Consider the following 18,425-nt stretch of genomic DNA (forward strand, 5'->3'; position numbering starts at 1 on the left):
GATGTCCTGAGGTGGGAGGGGGAGAGCCTGGTCTCCTGGGATAGAGCGAGCTGGACCAGCCACATTACGGGGGGGGGGGGGGGGGGTGGGGGGGGGGGGGGAGGAGAAGGGTCAGGTGCGGTTAGGTCTGGTGCCTTGGGCAAGAGAGAAATTGGGCTGAATTACAGGGGGAGGGATGATGTGGGACTTGGGCTGGGGTGAAGGGTTTGGCCATCCATCTGGGTGGTTCCGGCTACAGATGGCCAATATCTGATCATAAGGAATGTCAAGGGAGAGTGGCAGGAGTTGGAATCCCCTCTGTTAATCTCCCTCACTGGGAAGTGTCCAGACACAGGAACCTGAGGTGAATGGCAGGGACTGGGAATCAGAGATGGAAGATGAACAAATGGTCAGGACAATTCAGGAGTACCAGCACTGACAGAGAATAGAACCAGGGACTTACAGCTTGTACACTGCAGGTCCATGCTTGGCACAGAGAAGGATACATTTACACTGGATCCATTATGGCCTTCAGTACAATCCCCAAAAAATCCCTCTACCTCAGCACCAGATTTTGGTTGAATAACCCATCTGTCAAAGGCCTTGGCCATTTTGCTATATTAATGCAGTTTATTCTTGTTGGAGTGAGCCTGAGCTCATTGAGGGTTTGACTTCCTGCCAATGAGACTTTGTTTCTGTCGTGGTTTTTGCCCAATGCTAATTTTGTCCTAATTACTATTGGTACCTTGTCACGTCTCAAGAATGAGACAGACTTTATGCTGTGGCATAGACTCCTGTCTCTACCTCTGATCATCTACATCAGGAACTTTGTTTTATGTGGCTATGGTTTTTTTTCCTAAGGTATAGACTGGAATAAATCTAGAAGTAAAGCTCAGTCTGTACCAGTGGTCCTCACAGTTACACGACACTGGAACTACATACACAATCACCAGTAACCAAAAGGACTACATGAATACTGTTTGTCCTACCCTACCAAACACACACATACTATTATATAAATATGATACCCTACCAAACCCTCTAAAGTTTTCACCAAATAAGAACACTTCATGATCATGGGATATTGCACAGTTCCAACACAGAACAAAGATACCTACATACATGTTCAGGTTGAGGAAACAAACACTGTCAGTATAAGGGAGACTGCAGATGCAGAGATCTGGAGCAAAGATCAAATTGCTGGAGGAACTCAGCAAGTAAAGCAGCATCTGTGAGGGAAAGAAATTGTCAATAATTCGGGTTGAGACCCTGCACCAGGACCAAGAGTGGAGAGGGAAGATATTCAGTATAAAGAGGAGAGGAGAAGGGGTGAGACAGGGGTCGGTAGGTAATAGCTGGACCGAGGAGGGGTTAAGGATGAAGGGCAGAAGGAGCCAGGTGGGGGAGCGGGAAGGGTGGGGTTGGAAGACAGAGGCAGGTGGGTGATAGGTGGAAGCAAACAAGGGAAAAAAAGGCGGATGGAGCCAGGTGGGGGGACAGGAGGGGTGAAAGTGGAGAAAGAGGCTGGAGGGTGATGAGCAGAAACACAAAGGCTACAAGTGCTGGAATGTGATAAGAAAGGAAGGTAATACTGGGAACCATTAAGGGAGAGGTGAAGGGTGGATGGAACTAAATGGGGGAGGGGAGCAATGGAAGAAGAGCTCAACACTCCACTTTCTCTTGTCATCCCCTTTGAGCCTTCTTTACCCTGACCTTTTCACTTCCAATAGCCGTCATGACATCAACCGCCTCAACTTCTCCACTCCCCTTACCACTCCAACCACACCCCAACTGAACACGCAGCACTCCACTCACTTTGCACCAATCCCAACCTAGTCCTCAAACCTGCAGACAAGGGTGGTGCTGTTGTAGTCTGGCAGACTGACCTCTACCTTGCAAAGGCCAGACGGTAGCTCTCAGACACCTCCTCATACTTCCCCCTGAACAACGATCCCTCCCACAAACACCAGGCCACTGTCTCCTGCACTGTTACAAATTACATCACATCAGGAGATCTCCCTTCCACAGCCTGCAACCTGATAGTGCCCCAACCCTACACCTCCCGCTTCCATCTCTTACCAAAGATCCATAATCAGGACTGTTCTGGTATATCTCTTACCAAAGATCCATAATCAGGACTGTTCTGGTAGGCCCATTGTTTCTCCCTGCTCTTGCCCCACCAAACTTACCTCCTCGTACCTTGACGCTATCCTGCCTCCCTTGTCCAGTCCATTTCCACCTACAACCGGGACACCTCATATGCCCTCCACCATTTTGACAACTTCCAATTCCCTTGGCCCCACTGCCTCATCTTCACTATGAATGTCCAGTCTTTATACACCTCCGTCCCCCATCAGGAAGATCTTAAAACCCTCTGCTTCTTTCTGCAACAAAGATCCAACCAGTTCCCCTCCACTAATACCCTCATCTGCCTGCCAGAACTTGTTCTTACTTTGAACAACTTCTCTTATTCCTCTCACTTCCTATAAGTCAAAGGTGTACTCATGGACACTTGTGTGGACCCCAGCTACATCTGTCTTTTCACTGACTATGTGGAATAGTCCTCGTTCCAAACCTTCTCTGACACCCTCCCAACTCTTTCTCTACTGCATTGACGAATGCATCGATGATGCTTCCCGCACTCCTGCGGAACTTGTTGATTTTATCACCTTCGCTGCAAACTTCCACCCCGTCCTAAATTTCACCTGGACTATTTCCAACACTTCTCTCCCTTTTCTGGATCTCAGGAGAAAAATTATCCACTGACATTTACTATAAACCCTCTGACTCCCACAGCTACCTCGACTGCATCTCTTCTCACCATATCTCTTGAAAGGATGCCATTTCTTTCCCCTAGTTTCTCCAGCTCCACGGACTCTGTTCTCAAGATGAGGCCTTCCATTCTAGGACAGCCAAAGTGTCCTTTTTCAAGAAGCGTGGCTTCCCTTCTGCCATGGTTGATGGAGCCCTCTCTCACATTTTCTCTGTTTCACAGACTTCTGCTCTCACCCCACCTCCCTCCAGACAGAACAGAGATAGACTTCCACTAGTCCTCAACTTTCACCCTATTAGCCTCTGTATCCAGCATATCATCCTTTGTCATTTCTGCCAGCTGCAATGGGATCCCACCACCAGTCACATATTCTCCTCCCCTACCATTTCCACCTTCCATGGGGACCACTATATCTGTGAGTCCCAGGTCCACTCATCCCTTATCACTCACCCCTGCCTGATTCCTGGCACTTTTCCTTGCAACTGTAGGAGGTTCAACACTTGTTCCTGCACCTTCTCACTCACCACCACCCAGGGATCCAAACAGCCCTTCCAGGCGAGGCAATGATTCACATGGACCTGCTCCAACCTCATCTACTGTATTCAGTGCTCCCGATGTAGCTTCCTCTACATTGGCGAAACCAATGGCAGATTAGGCAACTGGTTAGCAGAGCACCTGCGCTTTGTCTGTAATGACCATCCTGAGCTCCCAGTCGCATGCCATTTCAACTCCTCTTCCCATTCCCACACTGCTGTCCATCCTCAGCCTCCTCCACTGCCAGGGTGAGGCCCAAAGCAAAACTAGAAGAACAACACCTCATATTCCTCCTGGGTAGTCTACAACCCAATGGTATGAACATTGAATTTTCCAATTTCAGGTAATCATTACCTGCTGTGCTCCCCTCTCCACCTTTCTCTCTCCTCCCAATCCACCTCAAGTCCTTTCATTTTTGTTCCCTTTCCCATACCTCTCTCACCAGCCTACCATAATCCATTTTTGTTCCCCTCCCACTTCTGGTTCCATCTGCCCATCTCTCCCCTAATGGCTCCCATGATCATTTTCCTTACTTATCAGATTACAGCACTTGTAGCCTCTAGGTTCCCACATCACCCTCCTGCAGCTGTCTCTACCTTCACCCACCTCTCGCTCCCTTCATCCATCTGCCTTTTTTCTCTTTTCCCTTGTCTGCTTCCATCTATCACCCACCTGACTCTTGTCTCCCAGCTCCACCCATCCCCCTCCCCCACCTGGCTCCTTCTGCCATTCATACTTCTCCCCTCCTCGATCCCCCTACCAAGCCCTGTGTCACCCCTCCCACTCTCCTCTTTGTATCTGCTATCTTCCCTCTAGGTCCTATTGCAGGGTCTTTACCCAAAATGTTGACCGTTCCTCCCCTGCCCCCTCCCCACAGACGCTGCTCTCCCCACTGAGTTCCTCCAGCAGTTTGTGTTGTGCCATTGTCAGAATAATTACCTAGGTCAGTTTCCAGGCCTTTTGTGTCAAATGGCTCCCAGTTGTGTAACATCACAGATGCTGTTCTAATAGAAAGTGGTCTTCGTTTACACAACTACACCTCGTCAGTTGTAAACAATGGCAGGTTATGTGGATCAATACATCCAGTGGAAGTAGTTTGAAAGCTGGCTCTTGCTTATATTGCTGAATCCTATATTAGATAAGAACTATAACCATCTACTCTCTGACTATATGTCTCTATTTCTAACAGTTTTTAACTGAGGTGTCCTAGTGTTAACACTGTACAGTGAAATTGGAAGTCTTGAAGATCCGTAAAATACACATCAAAGAGCCATATCACTGCTCTATACTGTCACTGCACACATTCCCAGAGCAGGGTCAGATTGAAAGGAAAGCTCCCTCAACAGTAAATGAACCATGTTCCTCATCATTAACCCAGAGAAGTGACCACTGCTAATGTCATTGTTTGAAGTTCCGTTTTGAGGTCCCCATTTGGAATTCTGCACAGTTGGAAGCAGAATTGAAAAGCAGTGGAGGGGCTGTTTACTTTCCACAGAATGTATACAGTCAGCTTACAAAGCCTGGTTTTAATTCCTTCTGACCTCCTCCCACAAACCAGTGTGGTAGCTCAATGAGGATGTTTTGGAGAATCACCCCAGTTGGATAGGAAGCTGACTGCAGGCTGGGATGATTGTGCTGTAGGTCCTTACCACACATCACTGTTCATGATGCATTACCAAGCAACAGCTGTGACTACAGGAAGCTAGCAGTGCTCGGTTGATTGATGGCAGGGATTGATATAGGCTCATAGGAAGTGAAGGTAACCACAGGCAGAGCAACTCAAAGCCAACACATTCAACAGACAACTTTGGTCCTGACAGAAGTATCACTCAAAAGCTGGTACTAAAGAACCCCCTTCAAACCTTCCTGTGTCTGGGGCTAGATTTAATTCATTATCCTGTAAGATATCTGATTGGCTTGAATCTGTGGCTGCCCAAACTGTAGCTGAGAGGCAAACAGATGGGAGAGTGTCTCTGATTGGCTGGAAACTATTTTCATTTGCACTTTGACCTGGCACACCTCAGAACTGGGAGGTGATTTTGTTTTTGTTTTCGTCACTGAAACTTTTGCGTTTGAAGGAGGCCGTTAGTCTGACGAAATGGGAGTAAAATTAACAGGAAAGGGAAAAGCAGAACAAGCATTTAAAGAGCACCTTTAAAAGCCCTCCAGAAGCAATTCACAAAGTTTTTGAGCAATGTGGGGAAGCTGGTTACAAATTTTGAAAATAAGTTCCCACAAAGGGCAATCTAATAGTTGTCTATATTTTAGCAGCACTGATCGAGAGAGAACTATATATCCTGTTTATAAAACATAGTATGGTGCTCCCTCAGTACTGCCTCAGCCCCTCCCCCACCTCCCCAACAGAGCAGCTCTCCCTCAGCACTATCACTTCAACAGTGCAGTGCTCCCTCAGCTCTCAGCTCTACCCTCCATCCTTCCCCTGCACACAGTGCAGTGCTCTTTCTCCACACAATGTGATGCTCCCTCTGCACTGCCCCTGACCCCACCCCTGCACCATTCCCCTTCTATTGGAGCAGCACTCCCATAGTACTGCCCCTCAGACAGCATAGAATTGCTAACTGTGGCCTTTATGACTTATCCCTTGTGGCATGAGGAGTATGTTGTGCAGGGACCAGCTTGCCATGTGTACTCTCTTGCCCTCCAACAGATACATGGCCATGAGAAGAGCACTGGAAGTCAGGCTTTTCCTCTTGAATTTCCCACTACCATGATATGTAGTTGGAAGGAAGGTTGTATCCAGTCTGTGACCTGTCAATTTCTCTTCCAGGGCTTCCATTGAAGGAGTTGAGTTGGAGGTGACGGAGCTTGAAGCCAAACTCGAGAAGGTAAGTGTGAGTGGAAGGAGAGGGCTGTCAACAGGTTCAGTGGGATTGCTTTCCATTTCCCCATAGATCCCACTTTCCCCTTTTCTGACCCCAAACAAAAGTCTCAGAGTAGATGCGTCTGCCCAAAAAAGAGGGAGGACCACTCCCACCACAAAGCCCCTTGGTTCAATCTCCATCCTGGCAACGGGTAAGGGTACTACTGCTGGGTTTGTGTCAAATATTGTTTCACATTGTAGGATATTGTCAGAAACTACTTCCAACACAATTTTGAAAACTAGATAACTAGGAGGAGGGGTGGCAGTATCAATTAAGGAGAATATTACAGAACCGGGGAGAGAGGATGTAGCAGAGGGGTCAAAGACAGAATTCATTTGGTTCGGGCTAAGAAATGGTAGAAGGAACATCACAAAGTTTGATGAATTTCATGGGTCACCAATAAGTGGGAGTGATAATAGAGGAGCAAATATGCAGGGAGATTACACGGAAGTACAAAAAGCATAGTTAGTTATAAAGGGGGGTTTAATTATCTCAATGTAAATTAGGATAGTAATAGTGTAAAGACAGTGAGGGTGTAGACTTTCTCAGTTGTGTCCAGGATAATTTTCTTGGCAGTAGATCTCTAGTCCAACAAGGAAGGAGGCAGTGTTTTTGGGGATTGAGGTGGGTCAAGTGTACCAATCTTCAGTAGTGGAAAATTCAGGAAATGGTTAGTAAGGTTTAGGTTCTCTATAGAAAAGGAGAAGGTACATTCCAAAGTAAAAAACATTTAATTGAAGGAAGGCCAATATAAATGAGTAAATTGGAACCAAAAGGTGACTGACAAAACTGTAAAACAACAACATGCTATTTTTACAGAGGAAATGATTCAGCTACAGTTGAGGCACATTCCCATGAGGAACTAAGGAAGAATAACCAGAACCAGAGCTTCCCATATGATGAAATAGATACAGAGGAAGATAAAGTAAAAAAAGGATGCTTATGATGTGTTGAGTTATAAGTACCAGTGGGAACCTAGCTATATTCCTAAAGTGTTCTAAGGGAATATAAATAATAAAACCATAGTAACAGAGGAGTGGGACCTATTAAGGACGTTGAAGGTACTGTTAAGGTACTTAATGAATACTTGTCACCTGTCTTTACCAGAGAAGAGCTTTGGCACAGCTTTGTGGGCCAAAGGGCCTGAATTGTGCTGTAGTTTTTCTATGTTTCTATAGCCTAGTAATTTCTGGGGTAGGGACATGTTTGGCACAGCTTTGTGGGCTGAAGGGCCTGCATTGTACTGTAGTTTTTCTATGTTTCTATGTTTCTAAGAGAGGACTTCCAAAGTAGGTAGTGGTAAAGGAGGAAATAGTTCAGGCTCTAGATACATAAATAGTGCTACTAGAAAAGTTAGCTAAACTTAAAGTGGGTAAATCACCAGGACTAGATGAATGTACCTTAGGACTTTCAGAGAAGTATATGAGATAATTGCTGGGGCACTAACCATAGTCTTTCAATGTTCTTTGGATATGGTGGTGGTGCCAGAGAACTGGAAAATAACAAATATCATTTCCTCATTCAAAAACGGAAGTAAGGAAAGCCTCAGCAACTATAAGAGAGTCAGTTAACCTTGGTGGTGGAATGCTTTTGAAAACATTAATCTGGGACAGGATTAATAGTTAGATGGTGGAAAATAGTTTAATTAAGGCAAGTCAGCACAGATTTGTTAAGGGCAAATGGTGTTTAACCAATTTGATAGAATTTTTGCTAAGGTAGCAGATAGAGTTAATGTAGTGGATGCAGTGAACATGACTTCCAGAAGGCTTTGATGAGCTGCCATGTAGTAGGATCATCAGCAAAGTTGAAGTACGTGGCATAAAAGGGACATTAATAACATGGGTACAAAGGTGACCAAGTAACAGACAACAGTACTGTGATAAATGGTTGTTTATCAGAGTGGAGGAAAAGGATAGTGATAAACTGCAGCAGAATATAAACAAGTTGGTGGAATGGGCAGACATAGCATTTAGAAATGGCAGATGAAGTTTAATATGGAGAAATGTGAGGTAATCCATTTTGGTAGGAAAATTGAGAATAGGTAATATGAAATAAAGGATACTGTTCTAGAAAGGGTTTTGGAGAAAAGGAACCTGAGAATATGCGTGTACAAATTATTGAAATTGTCAGAGCAGATGAAGAAAACTGTTAATAAGGCATTACCAGTTCTAGGGCTTTATCAATAGTGGTACAGAGTAGAAAAGCAGGGAAGGCATGCTGAATCTTTGTGAAACATTGGAATGGCATCAACTGGAGTATTGTGTTCAATATTGCAATGTTATAGGAAGAATATCAAGGATATCGAGGATCTAGAGATTTACAAGAATGATTCCTGGGATGAAGGACTACAGTTACCATGATAGATCAGAGAGACTGGGACTGTTTTCTTTGGAGAAGAGATGACTGATAGAAGTATATAGAATGACAAGGGGTCTGGATAGAGTGGATAGTAGGAGGCCGTTTCCTGTTGGTAGAGAATTTGAGCACTAGAGGTCACAAGTATAAAATAAAAGGGAAGAGAATTAATAGTGACATGATGAAAACATTTTTAATCTGCATGTGACTGTAATTTGGAATGCACTCTCCGCAGATGTGATGGAGGCAGGTTCTGTTGTAACCATCAAGAGGAAAATGGATGGTGAATATATGAACCATAGTACCATACAGCACAAAACAGGCCCTTCGGCCCACCATGCTGTGCTGTCCATCAAACCACCCTCACACTATCTAACCCTTTATGAAGAAAAAATTGCAAGGCTACAGAGAGAGGGTTAGGTGCAAAACTAGAGAGTCGCTTTGACAGAGGCTCAGCGCAGACATGTTGAGACTAATGGCATTTTTCTGTCCTTCTGCAGTATAAAGGCGTAGTTAATAGAGCTGCTGCCTCACAGTTCCAGTGACCTGGTTTCAATCCTGACCTCCAATGATGTCTGTGTGGAGCTTACATGTTCTCTCTATGATCATGTGTGTTTCCCCCGACTGTTTCAGTTTACTCCCACATCCCATAGATGTGTGAGTTGGTAGGTTAATCGACTACTGTAAATTGCCCCAAGTGTGAGGATAAGTGATAGAACCTAGGGGCCATTGTGAGAAGAAAATAGGTTGGGGTAGGATTAGTGTAAAAAATGAGTGCTTGATGGTTGGTGAGGACTTGTTGGGCTGAAGGGTCTGTTTCTGTGCCATATCTCTCTATGACTCTAGATGTTGTAATTTCTATAATACTGAATCATTTGATTAACTCAAGCTAATGAGTTAATATCTTGCAATTTTGCTTCATGCAGGGGATGTGGGTGTTTGCATTTATTGCCCAATCCTAACTGATCCTTGACAAGGGGTGGTGAGCTGATTCCTGAACCACATCATTCCTTCTGCTGAGGGTGCTCCCGCAATGTTGTTGGGGGGGGGGGGGTGTTCCAGAATTTAGACCCAGCAAGGATGAAGAACCAGTGATATATTTCCAGGTTGGAAAGGTATTCAACTTGAAGCAAAACCTGCAGGGAGCAGTATTCGTATGTGCCTCCTGCCCTTGTCTTTTTTAGTGGTAAAGGTTGTGGGTTTGGGAGGTGCTGTTGGAACTATCCTGGGCAAACAACTGCAATACTACTTGTAAATAACGCACACTGAAAACACTGTGCGCTGGTGGTGGAGGGAATGAATGTCCAGGGTGGTATATGAGGTGCCTTGTAGATGGGAAAGCTCTAGAGTGCAGGCAGTAAGTCACACATCACAGGATACCCAACCTCTGACCTGCTGTTATAGCAACAATTAAGCTTCTGGCCAATGGTGGACTGCCCAGATATTCATGGTGGGGGATTTAGCAATAGTAATGCCACTGAACGTCAAGCCAACATAGTTGCAGTCATTGTCTTGGACATGTGTAATGTGAATGTAACTTGCCACCTGTCAGTCCATACTCTGAACATCACCCTGGTCTTGCTGCATACAGGGACAAAGTGCCTCATTTTCAGGTAGTTGCAAATGGAATGTTGCACCATCATCAGCAAACATCTCCACTTCCTGTCTAATGATGGAAGATCATCGTTGAAGCAGTTAATGCAGCTGAACCTAGGACACTGTCTTGAGGAACTGCTGCAGGGATGTCGTGGGACTGGAATGAGTAACTTACAATAACCACAACCATTTTCTTTTGCATGAGTTATGTCTCCAACCAATGTGGAGCTTTCTCCTTTATGTCCATTGACTTACATTTACCGGGTCTCCTCAATGCCACATTTCGTCAACTACTGCCTTGATGTTGAGTGTAATAGCTCTCATCTCACCTTTGGAATTCAGCTCTGGGTTTGGATCAGGTACAGCCATTGTATAATGGTTATAAATAAGTCAGTAGATATCAAAAAAAGACTTAGAACTCAATAAGCTCGTTTGGGTTAGAGAAGAGGGTTGCAATCTACCTGGGATTATCTGCCGTGCCCTGTTCCATTCCCTCCCCATCCCAACATCACCATCCAGATGTCCATTTGACTTACCACCAAGCCTCTGATTCGGGAAAACACCAGGTGCAAACTGCTTCCATCAGCCTTCCTGAGAGATCTAATTGGTGTGTGGCCTCTTGTTGCAGTTGGTGAAGTTGTGCAGTACCATGCTGGAGGCCGGTCGGACATACAGTGCCAACACCAAGCAGTTTGTGAATGGAATCCGTGATCTGGCAGTTCACTGCAAGGGTGATGAGATGATGAGTGTGAGTACTCATGAGATGTACATCAATTTCAAACACGCGCCATCCCAGCTCCCAGCAGCAACACAGGCTAACTTAATTCCTTCTGTCGACATGAATGTGTGTGTGTGTGTGTGTGTGTGTGTGTGTGTGTGTGTGTGTGTGTGTGTGTGTGCGCGCGCGCGCATATGTTTTTGTACATGTATGCATCTATATATTTCTGTACATATGAGTTCAGTGTCTCTATGCAAGTGTGTGTATGTTTGTCTGTCTCTCTTGCTGTCTGTATCTGCATGTCTGTATTTTCTGTCAGATTCTGTGGAATGGCTGCTCACTTGATATTCTATTTGGGCTCAGACTTAGAGCACCTAGTGCCCTTCACTGGATAATCAATACAGGGATGCAAGGAAAAAGTGCAATGTGCCCCTTTGTCAGTCGAAGAAGGGATTTTGAGGTACCACAACTGTGGATCCTTCCCCATGCAAGTCCAGAGGAAGTTACTAAACTTATGATGGAAATTCTCCAACCCTGGCCACATGAACTCCATCACTGTTTATTCAACTGGACCAATCCCACATCATCAATACTCCTCCATCCCACTCACTGTTTAACAGTGTAAAGTAGTCTGAATGGTAATGACTTTAACCCCTCTTTCGTGGAGGTTCCAGGGAACTAATCACCCTCAATGTTTCAGAGCCTACTCCACACAATCTCCGCCCTCTTCCTGAAGGTGCTGGCCATTACAGAAATGCAGGCCCTCCCGCTAGTCTCACCCTTACAGTGCGAGAGCTTCAGCAGGTAATTCATTCATGTGGGCAATTGCAACCAAATCCTGGCTTTGTTTATAACCACAAAACAACTTAGATTTAAAAAGAGCCAAAGAGCCCTGGACATAAATGGAACAGACTGTAGAGTTGTGGGAGAGTGGGTGGCCAAAGCCTAGGCAAAGGACTGGGATTTTATATAGGGCAGCAGGATTAAGGGAGAGAATTCAGTTTTACACTAGGTGTCCTTTGGGAGTGAACAGGATGTTGCACCCCTGAAATCAATAGATATTGGGCTCATGCTACACATGAAAGACATGGGTAGTGCTCACTGACCTTCCCCTTCATACTTGCTCCTAACTAAGAGGTGAGGAGGGCAGTGCATCAATAAACAAACCACTTCTGACTGTATCTGGTGAGTCAGTAGCAACTCACGCTACTCACTGGAGGTAGAGATACTGCCCACCATCTGTCTCTCATTGTGAGCATTCCTTTTAATCTATGACTTTTGTTCACACAGGGGTGCCTGGAAAAGTTTTCCTGCAGCCTGAATGATATGATTGAGTATCAAACAGTGAGTATCTGTATGGGGGGAGGGAGGGAGAGCTTCTCAGGGTTGTGCAATGTTACTAGTAGAATCCAGAGCTATCCAGAGTGGAGTGAAGTATATGAAAACTGTTTTAAATTAAATATTTCCCTCAAAGTTCCCTCAGCAAGAATGGTGAATCCATGAGCAATCACCAGTATGAGAGCAGAGGTCAATAGAATTTTGGATGTTAAGGGAATCGTGGGATATGAGGTTAGTGCAAGAGCATGGTGCTGAGACAAAAAATCAGCTGTGATCTTACTGACTGATGGAGTAGGCTGAGAGACCAAATGGCCAGCTTCTACCTCTTGCATTAAATTCAAGAGACTCCAGCTCCTGCCTCCTGTCCCAGGTCACCACAGTGCATCAATTTACTTTGCCTCTTGTGTGTTTCAGACACTCATCGATGTGACCCAGAAATCAGTCAAACAACATCTGTATAATTTCATCAAGGAGTGAGTACATTGTACAGTACTGTAGTTGGGCACATGTAACATCCTATTCAAATACTGTTTTTATAGCTGCATCTCCCAGTGTATGTCTGAGCATGTTTCAAATTACTGTGTATATAGCTAATGTCTCCATGCTTATTACTATTGTGCCTCTGAATCTATCTCTTTCTCTATGCCTCTGTCTCTGTCCATCACGTCCATCTGTATTCACATGTCATTCTATTTGCATCCACTAGTCTCTGGGGTCAGAAACTCTCTCCTGACATTTTTGGTGAAGACGTATATTGCTCATCCCTAATTGCCATTGAGAGGGTGCTGGTGAACTGCAGCTGCCCATGTGGTGTAGATGCTCCCATAGTGCCACTGGTTTGGGAATTCCAGTATTTAGGCTCAGCAACAATGAAAGAATGGTGTTTTATGTCCAGATCAGGATGGTGTGCAACTTGGAGTGGAGTTTGCAGGTGCCGGTGTTCCCATATACTTGCTGCTCTTGCCGTTCTTGGCAGGTCACAGGTTTTGGAGGTGCTGTCAGAACAGCCCAATCCTGTGCTTTACAATTTAAGATCGTAACCATTGGATGGGCAATGGAAGCCATTGAATGTATTTACTTACAAGCAGAAATTTTAGATATATCGATTATTTGATTGTACCTAAAATTATATTAATTGTAGCTTGTCATTGTTATTGGATTTTGTGGGTGAAGCATTTGGTTAAAGTTGGTCACCTGAAATAAAAGATTTGAAAACCACTGGCCTAGGCGGGGAAGTGTTTGGATTAAAACTGTGATGAGGGCCTGGGGTTGAATAGTCTTGGCAAGCCCAAACTGAACGTCAGTTAGCAAGTTAATGGTGAGTAAGTGTTGCTTGATTCATCCATCAATGACACCTCGCAGTCATAATAAACTGGGCAGTAATTACCTGGATTTATTTTTTTTCTGCTTTTTGTTTATTATTACCCATTTATATCAGATAAATGCCTAGGTGTAACTGTACAGGAGTAGCTTAGCTAGAGGCTTTGCTAGGTCTATTCTCCTAATTGAACCAAAGATTTGATAGTATCTTATCTTATACAATAACAATAAAGAAGGATGCTATTCAGTTCATTATATTCATGCTGACTCCCAGAGAAAGAATCCTGGTGATCCTACTTCCCCATTCCTCATTTCCTTGTACCTCTGCAACTTATCCCCTCTCACATAGTTCCATCAATTCCCCTTTTCTATTTAACTACACTAAGGGATAATTTACAGTAGCTAATTATCCTACTAATTAGTCTAGCAATGGTCAAGTAAGGGACAGTTTTGCACAATGGAATATCTGGCTAAGCTGTTTTAGAGTTCCATTATGAATCAACCACATTGCTGCCGGTCTGGTGTCAAACAGCCCAATAGACTTCCATCCCTGAAGTTCATCAGTGCACCCAATGGGGTTTCCATTGCTCAGTATAATTAGAAAGAGTGGTTTAATGGGAATGATGAACCATCTGTGATTAACGAAGGTGGTCAAGTAAAACATTAAATCAACAGCTAGAGCATACAAAAGTGGTCAAAGCTAAGCATTCAAAGTGGTAGACCAGAAGACCGGGAATTTTTCAGGAACCAGCAGTGAGAGACTAAAAAGCTAATACAGAGGTAGAAAACTGGTTATGAGAGTAATGTCAAAACCAACATGAATAATTTATAAAACAGAAGAAGTGTGGGGCAACTGGAGGGTGAGAAAGGAAAGTAATAACAGGAAACAAGGAAATGGAAGATAGTTTAATTTAAACCAACACTTTGCATCAGAGTTCACATTGAAAGACACTGCAAACATACCAAAGATAACAGACAGGTTAATTTCAAATGGAATGAAGAACATGTAACAATCCCTATCATGAGAGACAAGGTATTGGAAAAACTAATGAGACTAAAAGCAGACAAGTCCCCTGGACCTGATGGCTGCATCCAAAGGTACTAAGGGAAATGGCTGCAGAGATTGCAGAACTATTGATTGGCATTTTTCAAAAATTACCAAGTTCTGGGAAGCAGATTAGAAAACCACAAATTCTACTTCCTTGTTCAAGGGAGGGCAATTAAAAGCAGGAAACTATAGACCAGTTAGCTTAGCATTTGTTGTTAGCAAGATGCTGGAGCAAGGAAGGATAGCTAGTCCCCTAGAAAAGCTTAATATAAGCACATAAATTCATGAAAGATAAATCATGTCTAGCAAACTTACAAGAGTCCTTCAAAGATGTAACAAACAGAGTGCACAGAGGAGAACCTATTGAAGGTGCTATATTTGGATTTCCAGGGGGAATTTGATAAAGTGTCACATAAAAGGCTGGTGCACAAAATAGGAACACATGGTATTGGGGGGGTGGGGGAGTGTGTTAGCAAAGATTGAAGACTGGTTACCACATTGAAGACAAGGAGAGGGCAGAGTATTAGGTATACTGCTGATGACACGCAAATAAGTGGAAGGATATGTTGCAATGAGGATATTTGCAAACATGGCAAAGGGAGTTTCATGTAAGAAAATGTGAGGTGGTGAACTTTGGTAGGAAGAATCAAAGACAGACTATTATCTAAATGGAGAGTCTGCAAACGAGTGAAATAAGAGGGATTTAGGTGCTCTCGTGCCTGATACACAAAATCTTAGTGTGCAGGTGCAACAAGCGGTTAGAAAGGTAAATGGCATTGTGGCCTTTATTGCAAGTGGGTTGGAGTTTAGAAACAGAGAAGTGTTGTTACATGATGTTGGTGAAGCCACACATGGAGTACTGTATAGAGTTTTGGTCTTCATTTAAAAATGAACTTCTTTAAAATGAATCTGAAAACAAAGCAATATCACTGGCAGCAATTCAGAGGAGATTCACTAGCTTAGGGTGAGAGGGTTGTCCTATCACAAATGGCTGAAAAATTAGATCTGTATTCTCTGCAGTTTAGCAGAATAAGGGGTAATCTTATTAGCATTTATTTTCCTACGGGGACATGACAGGGTAATGTTGAGATGATTCCACTATTACAAGAGTCTTGAACAAAAGGGCGTAGCTGGAGGTTAAGGAGAGGCAGTGATTTTAAACTGACATTTCCTCTCGCAGAGGATGGTGAAGCTCTGGAAGTCTCTATCCTGGAGGGTTGTGGAGACTAAATCATTGGAAGGACTTGAAAGGGAGGTAGATACATTTTTTATTGATCAGGGAATTGACAGCTATGGGAACTGGCACCATTCATGATCGCCATCAGTGGTACAATCTTCTTAATTCCTGAGAATTGAATTAATTGAATTTAAATCCTCTAACTAAGCCATTGTATGTAATTGTTACTCCCAGAGCTGTGAATCTTTGGGATTATTTCCCACAGTGCTGTTGAAGGTCAGTCACAGGAAACATTTAAGGCTGTTGACAATAGACACTTGGATAATATAAGAATAGTGGATATGGGCAGAAACTGGACAAGATCACCCATGACCAAAATGGTCTCCTTCTGCTCCTCTCTTATGTCCACTCCCACATTAAATTGATCCAAGTTAAAAGGATGGTTGTTTTGGGACTTAATACATTTGACTCTAGCAATCTCTGCAATTTTAACTTTGCTTTTATTTAATCTCAGTTCTGTGAAAGCTTGGTTTTTAGATTCAGTTTAAAAAATCAGTTTCATTGCCAGTTTTTAAATAGTTGCTTTTTTTTGTATCTTGGTTTCTCTTCTTTTTGGGCAGTCCCTCATGATTAAGAATAACTTGCTTCCACTCCAACCCCATGGGTGGCTGACCAGTGTGGGATCCATAGGTGGGACAGGAAGTGCTTGGTGGGTGAGTGGGTGGGTAGGTTGAGAGGTGGTACACTCTTTCTGCCATTGTTGCTGGACTTCTGCACTTCCAGTGAAGAGACTCAAGGTTTTCAGTGCTATACTGGATGCTTCTTCCCCATTTTGAGTAATCATGGGTCAAAATTTCCCCACAAGTCTGTGGAGATGTTACATTTTTTCAAGGAAGGTTTGAGAACATCCTTGAATCTTTTGCTCTTCCCTCCAGGTCACCTATGGCCTTGATTGAGCTCAGAGTACAGTGTCCATTTTGGGAATCTGGTGTTGAGCATCAGAGCTGACTGAGTGTAATAAAAGCATTGATGCTGGGGAGAGGGACGCTGACATTTTTCTTATTCTGCACAGAGACTAGTTATAGAGCCTAGTGAAGTGGCTCTTCCTTTTTTACAAGAAGAGGCTTTTCCCTTCTGACCCTGTGTAAATTACTAATCTCTTTCTTCCATTTATAGGGATGTGAGGAAGTTTAAGGACACAAAGAAGCATTTTGATAAAAGCAGTGAGGATCTGGAGAATGCACTGAACAGGAATGCTCAGGCAGCTCCCAAGAAGCAACATGAGGTGGATGAAGTCACCAGTGCCCTCCTGACAGCTCGCAGGGCTTTCCGCCACGTGTCGCTGGATTACGTGCTCCAGGTGCGAGTTCTCCTCTCCATTATAGGTCTTGACCCACTTAGCTCCTTGAGCCTGTTCTGTCGTAGCTGATTGGGATCCACACTCTTTTCCCTACAAATTGATCTGTCTTGTTTAATCCCACTACCCAACAGGAATCCATCAGTTCTGAAATTTCCAGTTGACGTCCAGTCTTGGCAGACTTCTGCAGGAGGTTGTTCCATAGAGAAAGGGTGCTTCCTGCTGCCGTCCTATCCCCCAACCCTAACCAGAGAAAAGAGTTTCTCTCTCTTTACACCCAATCAATTTCTTTAATCACCTGATATTAGTCAGGAATATTAAGAAGAGCTTCTGACAATTAACTGCCTCTCAGCTTACTACAGGAATAGGCATCAGGAGAGAAAAAAGGTGGCCATAACATCGCTCCATGAAAGAAATGCAAAGATTTGATAGTGTAGAGGGAGCTTTATTTTTTATCTAATCCGTGCCATAGGAATGTATGATGGAACAGTGAAGGGGAAGTTTTACTCTGTATCCTGTGCTACCCCATGCCCTGTGTAGAGGGAGCTTCATTCTGTGTGTAACCCATTCTGTCACTCTCTGGGAATGGACAGGGGGAGTTTTACCCTGTACCTAAGCCTGAGTTGAGCTTTACCCATCAATACATGTTTCTGAATTCTTTGACCTGCTTTTTGTTTTAGATAAATGTCATTCAAGCAAAGAAGAAGAATGAGATGCTACATTTTGTGAGTATGCTTTTGACATTCCCCCCCCCCCCCCAACTACTGTAGAAGAATAGGCAATCTGGACAAGACATGTCCACTAAATTAGTGACCAGCCAATCCCATCCTTGTTTGTTACATACTTTCTAAAAGGAGTCAGCAAATCATCTTGGGAAGTCTATCAGAACTGCATTCTAGTCAAGAGACTCCAAGGCTTGTTGTAGTAAGCCCAACTGAGATCATTACTTAAATAATTTTCACTTAAGTAGTGCCCTTAACATGGCAACAATGTCCCGAGGCACTTCATCAGCAGGCTGCCAAAAGAGTTAACTGGGATTCATTAAAAGGTGACATTTGGGCAGGTCACCAAAACCAGGCTGATAAGAGGCTGCTTAAAGGAGCAGAGAAGCAGAAAGATTTAGGGAGGGAATTCCTGAGTTTCCAGCCACAGTCCACCAGTGGTGGAATAATGGAAATTGGGAATGATGAAGAGGGCAGAATTAGAGGGGCACAGAAATTTTGGAATGTTTTGATGTTGGACAAAGTTATTGAGAGGGAGAGCAAACAATATAATGTCTGTTGTTCAGTACCCAATTAGCTGTGCAGTCTGACTCAGTAACATATTGGACAACATTGGCCATATTCAT

The 18,425-nt window shown here is 43.9% G+C and overlaps 1 protein-coding gene across 1 annotated transcript in view; it reads left to right on the forward strand.

Moving 5' to 3' along the window:
- Positions 1–18,425, forward strand: part of LOC127586663 (arf-GAP with coiled-coil, ANK repeat and PH domain-containing protein 2-like) — a 64,776-nt gene that overhangs the window by 10,854 nt on the left and 35,497 nt on the right. The window contains exons 2-7 of the mRNA XM_052044779.1: positions 6,075–6,132; positions 10,748–10,867; positions 12,128–12,181; positions 12,590–12,648; positions 16,897–17,080; positions 17,758–17,802. Coding sequence (XP_051900739.1) covers positions 6,075–6,132; positions 10,748–10,867; positions 12,128–12,181; positions 12,590–12,648; positions 16,897–17,080; positions 17,758–17,802 — 520 coding nt within the window. The remainder of the gene's footprint in view (positions 1–6,074; positions 6,133–10,747; positions 10,868–12,127; positions 12,182–12,589; positions 12,649–16,896; positions 17,081–17,757; positions 17,803–18,425) is intronic.

Source organism: Pristis pectinata, chromosome 37 (assembly GCF_009764475.1).
Source record: "Pristis pectinata isolate sPriPec2 chromosome 37, sPriPec2.1.pri, whole genome shotgun sequence".
NCBI lineage: Eukaryota > Metazoa > Chordata > Chondrichthyes > Rhinopristiformes > Pristidae > Pristis > Pristis pectinata.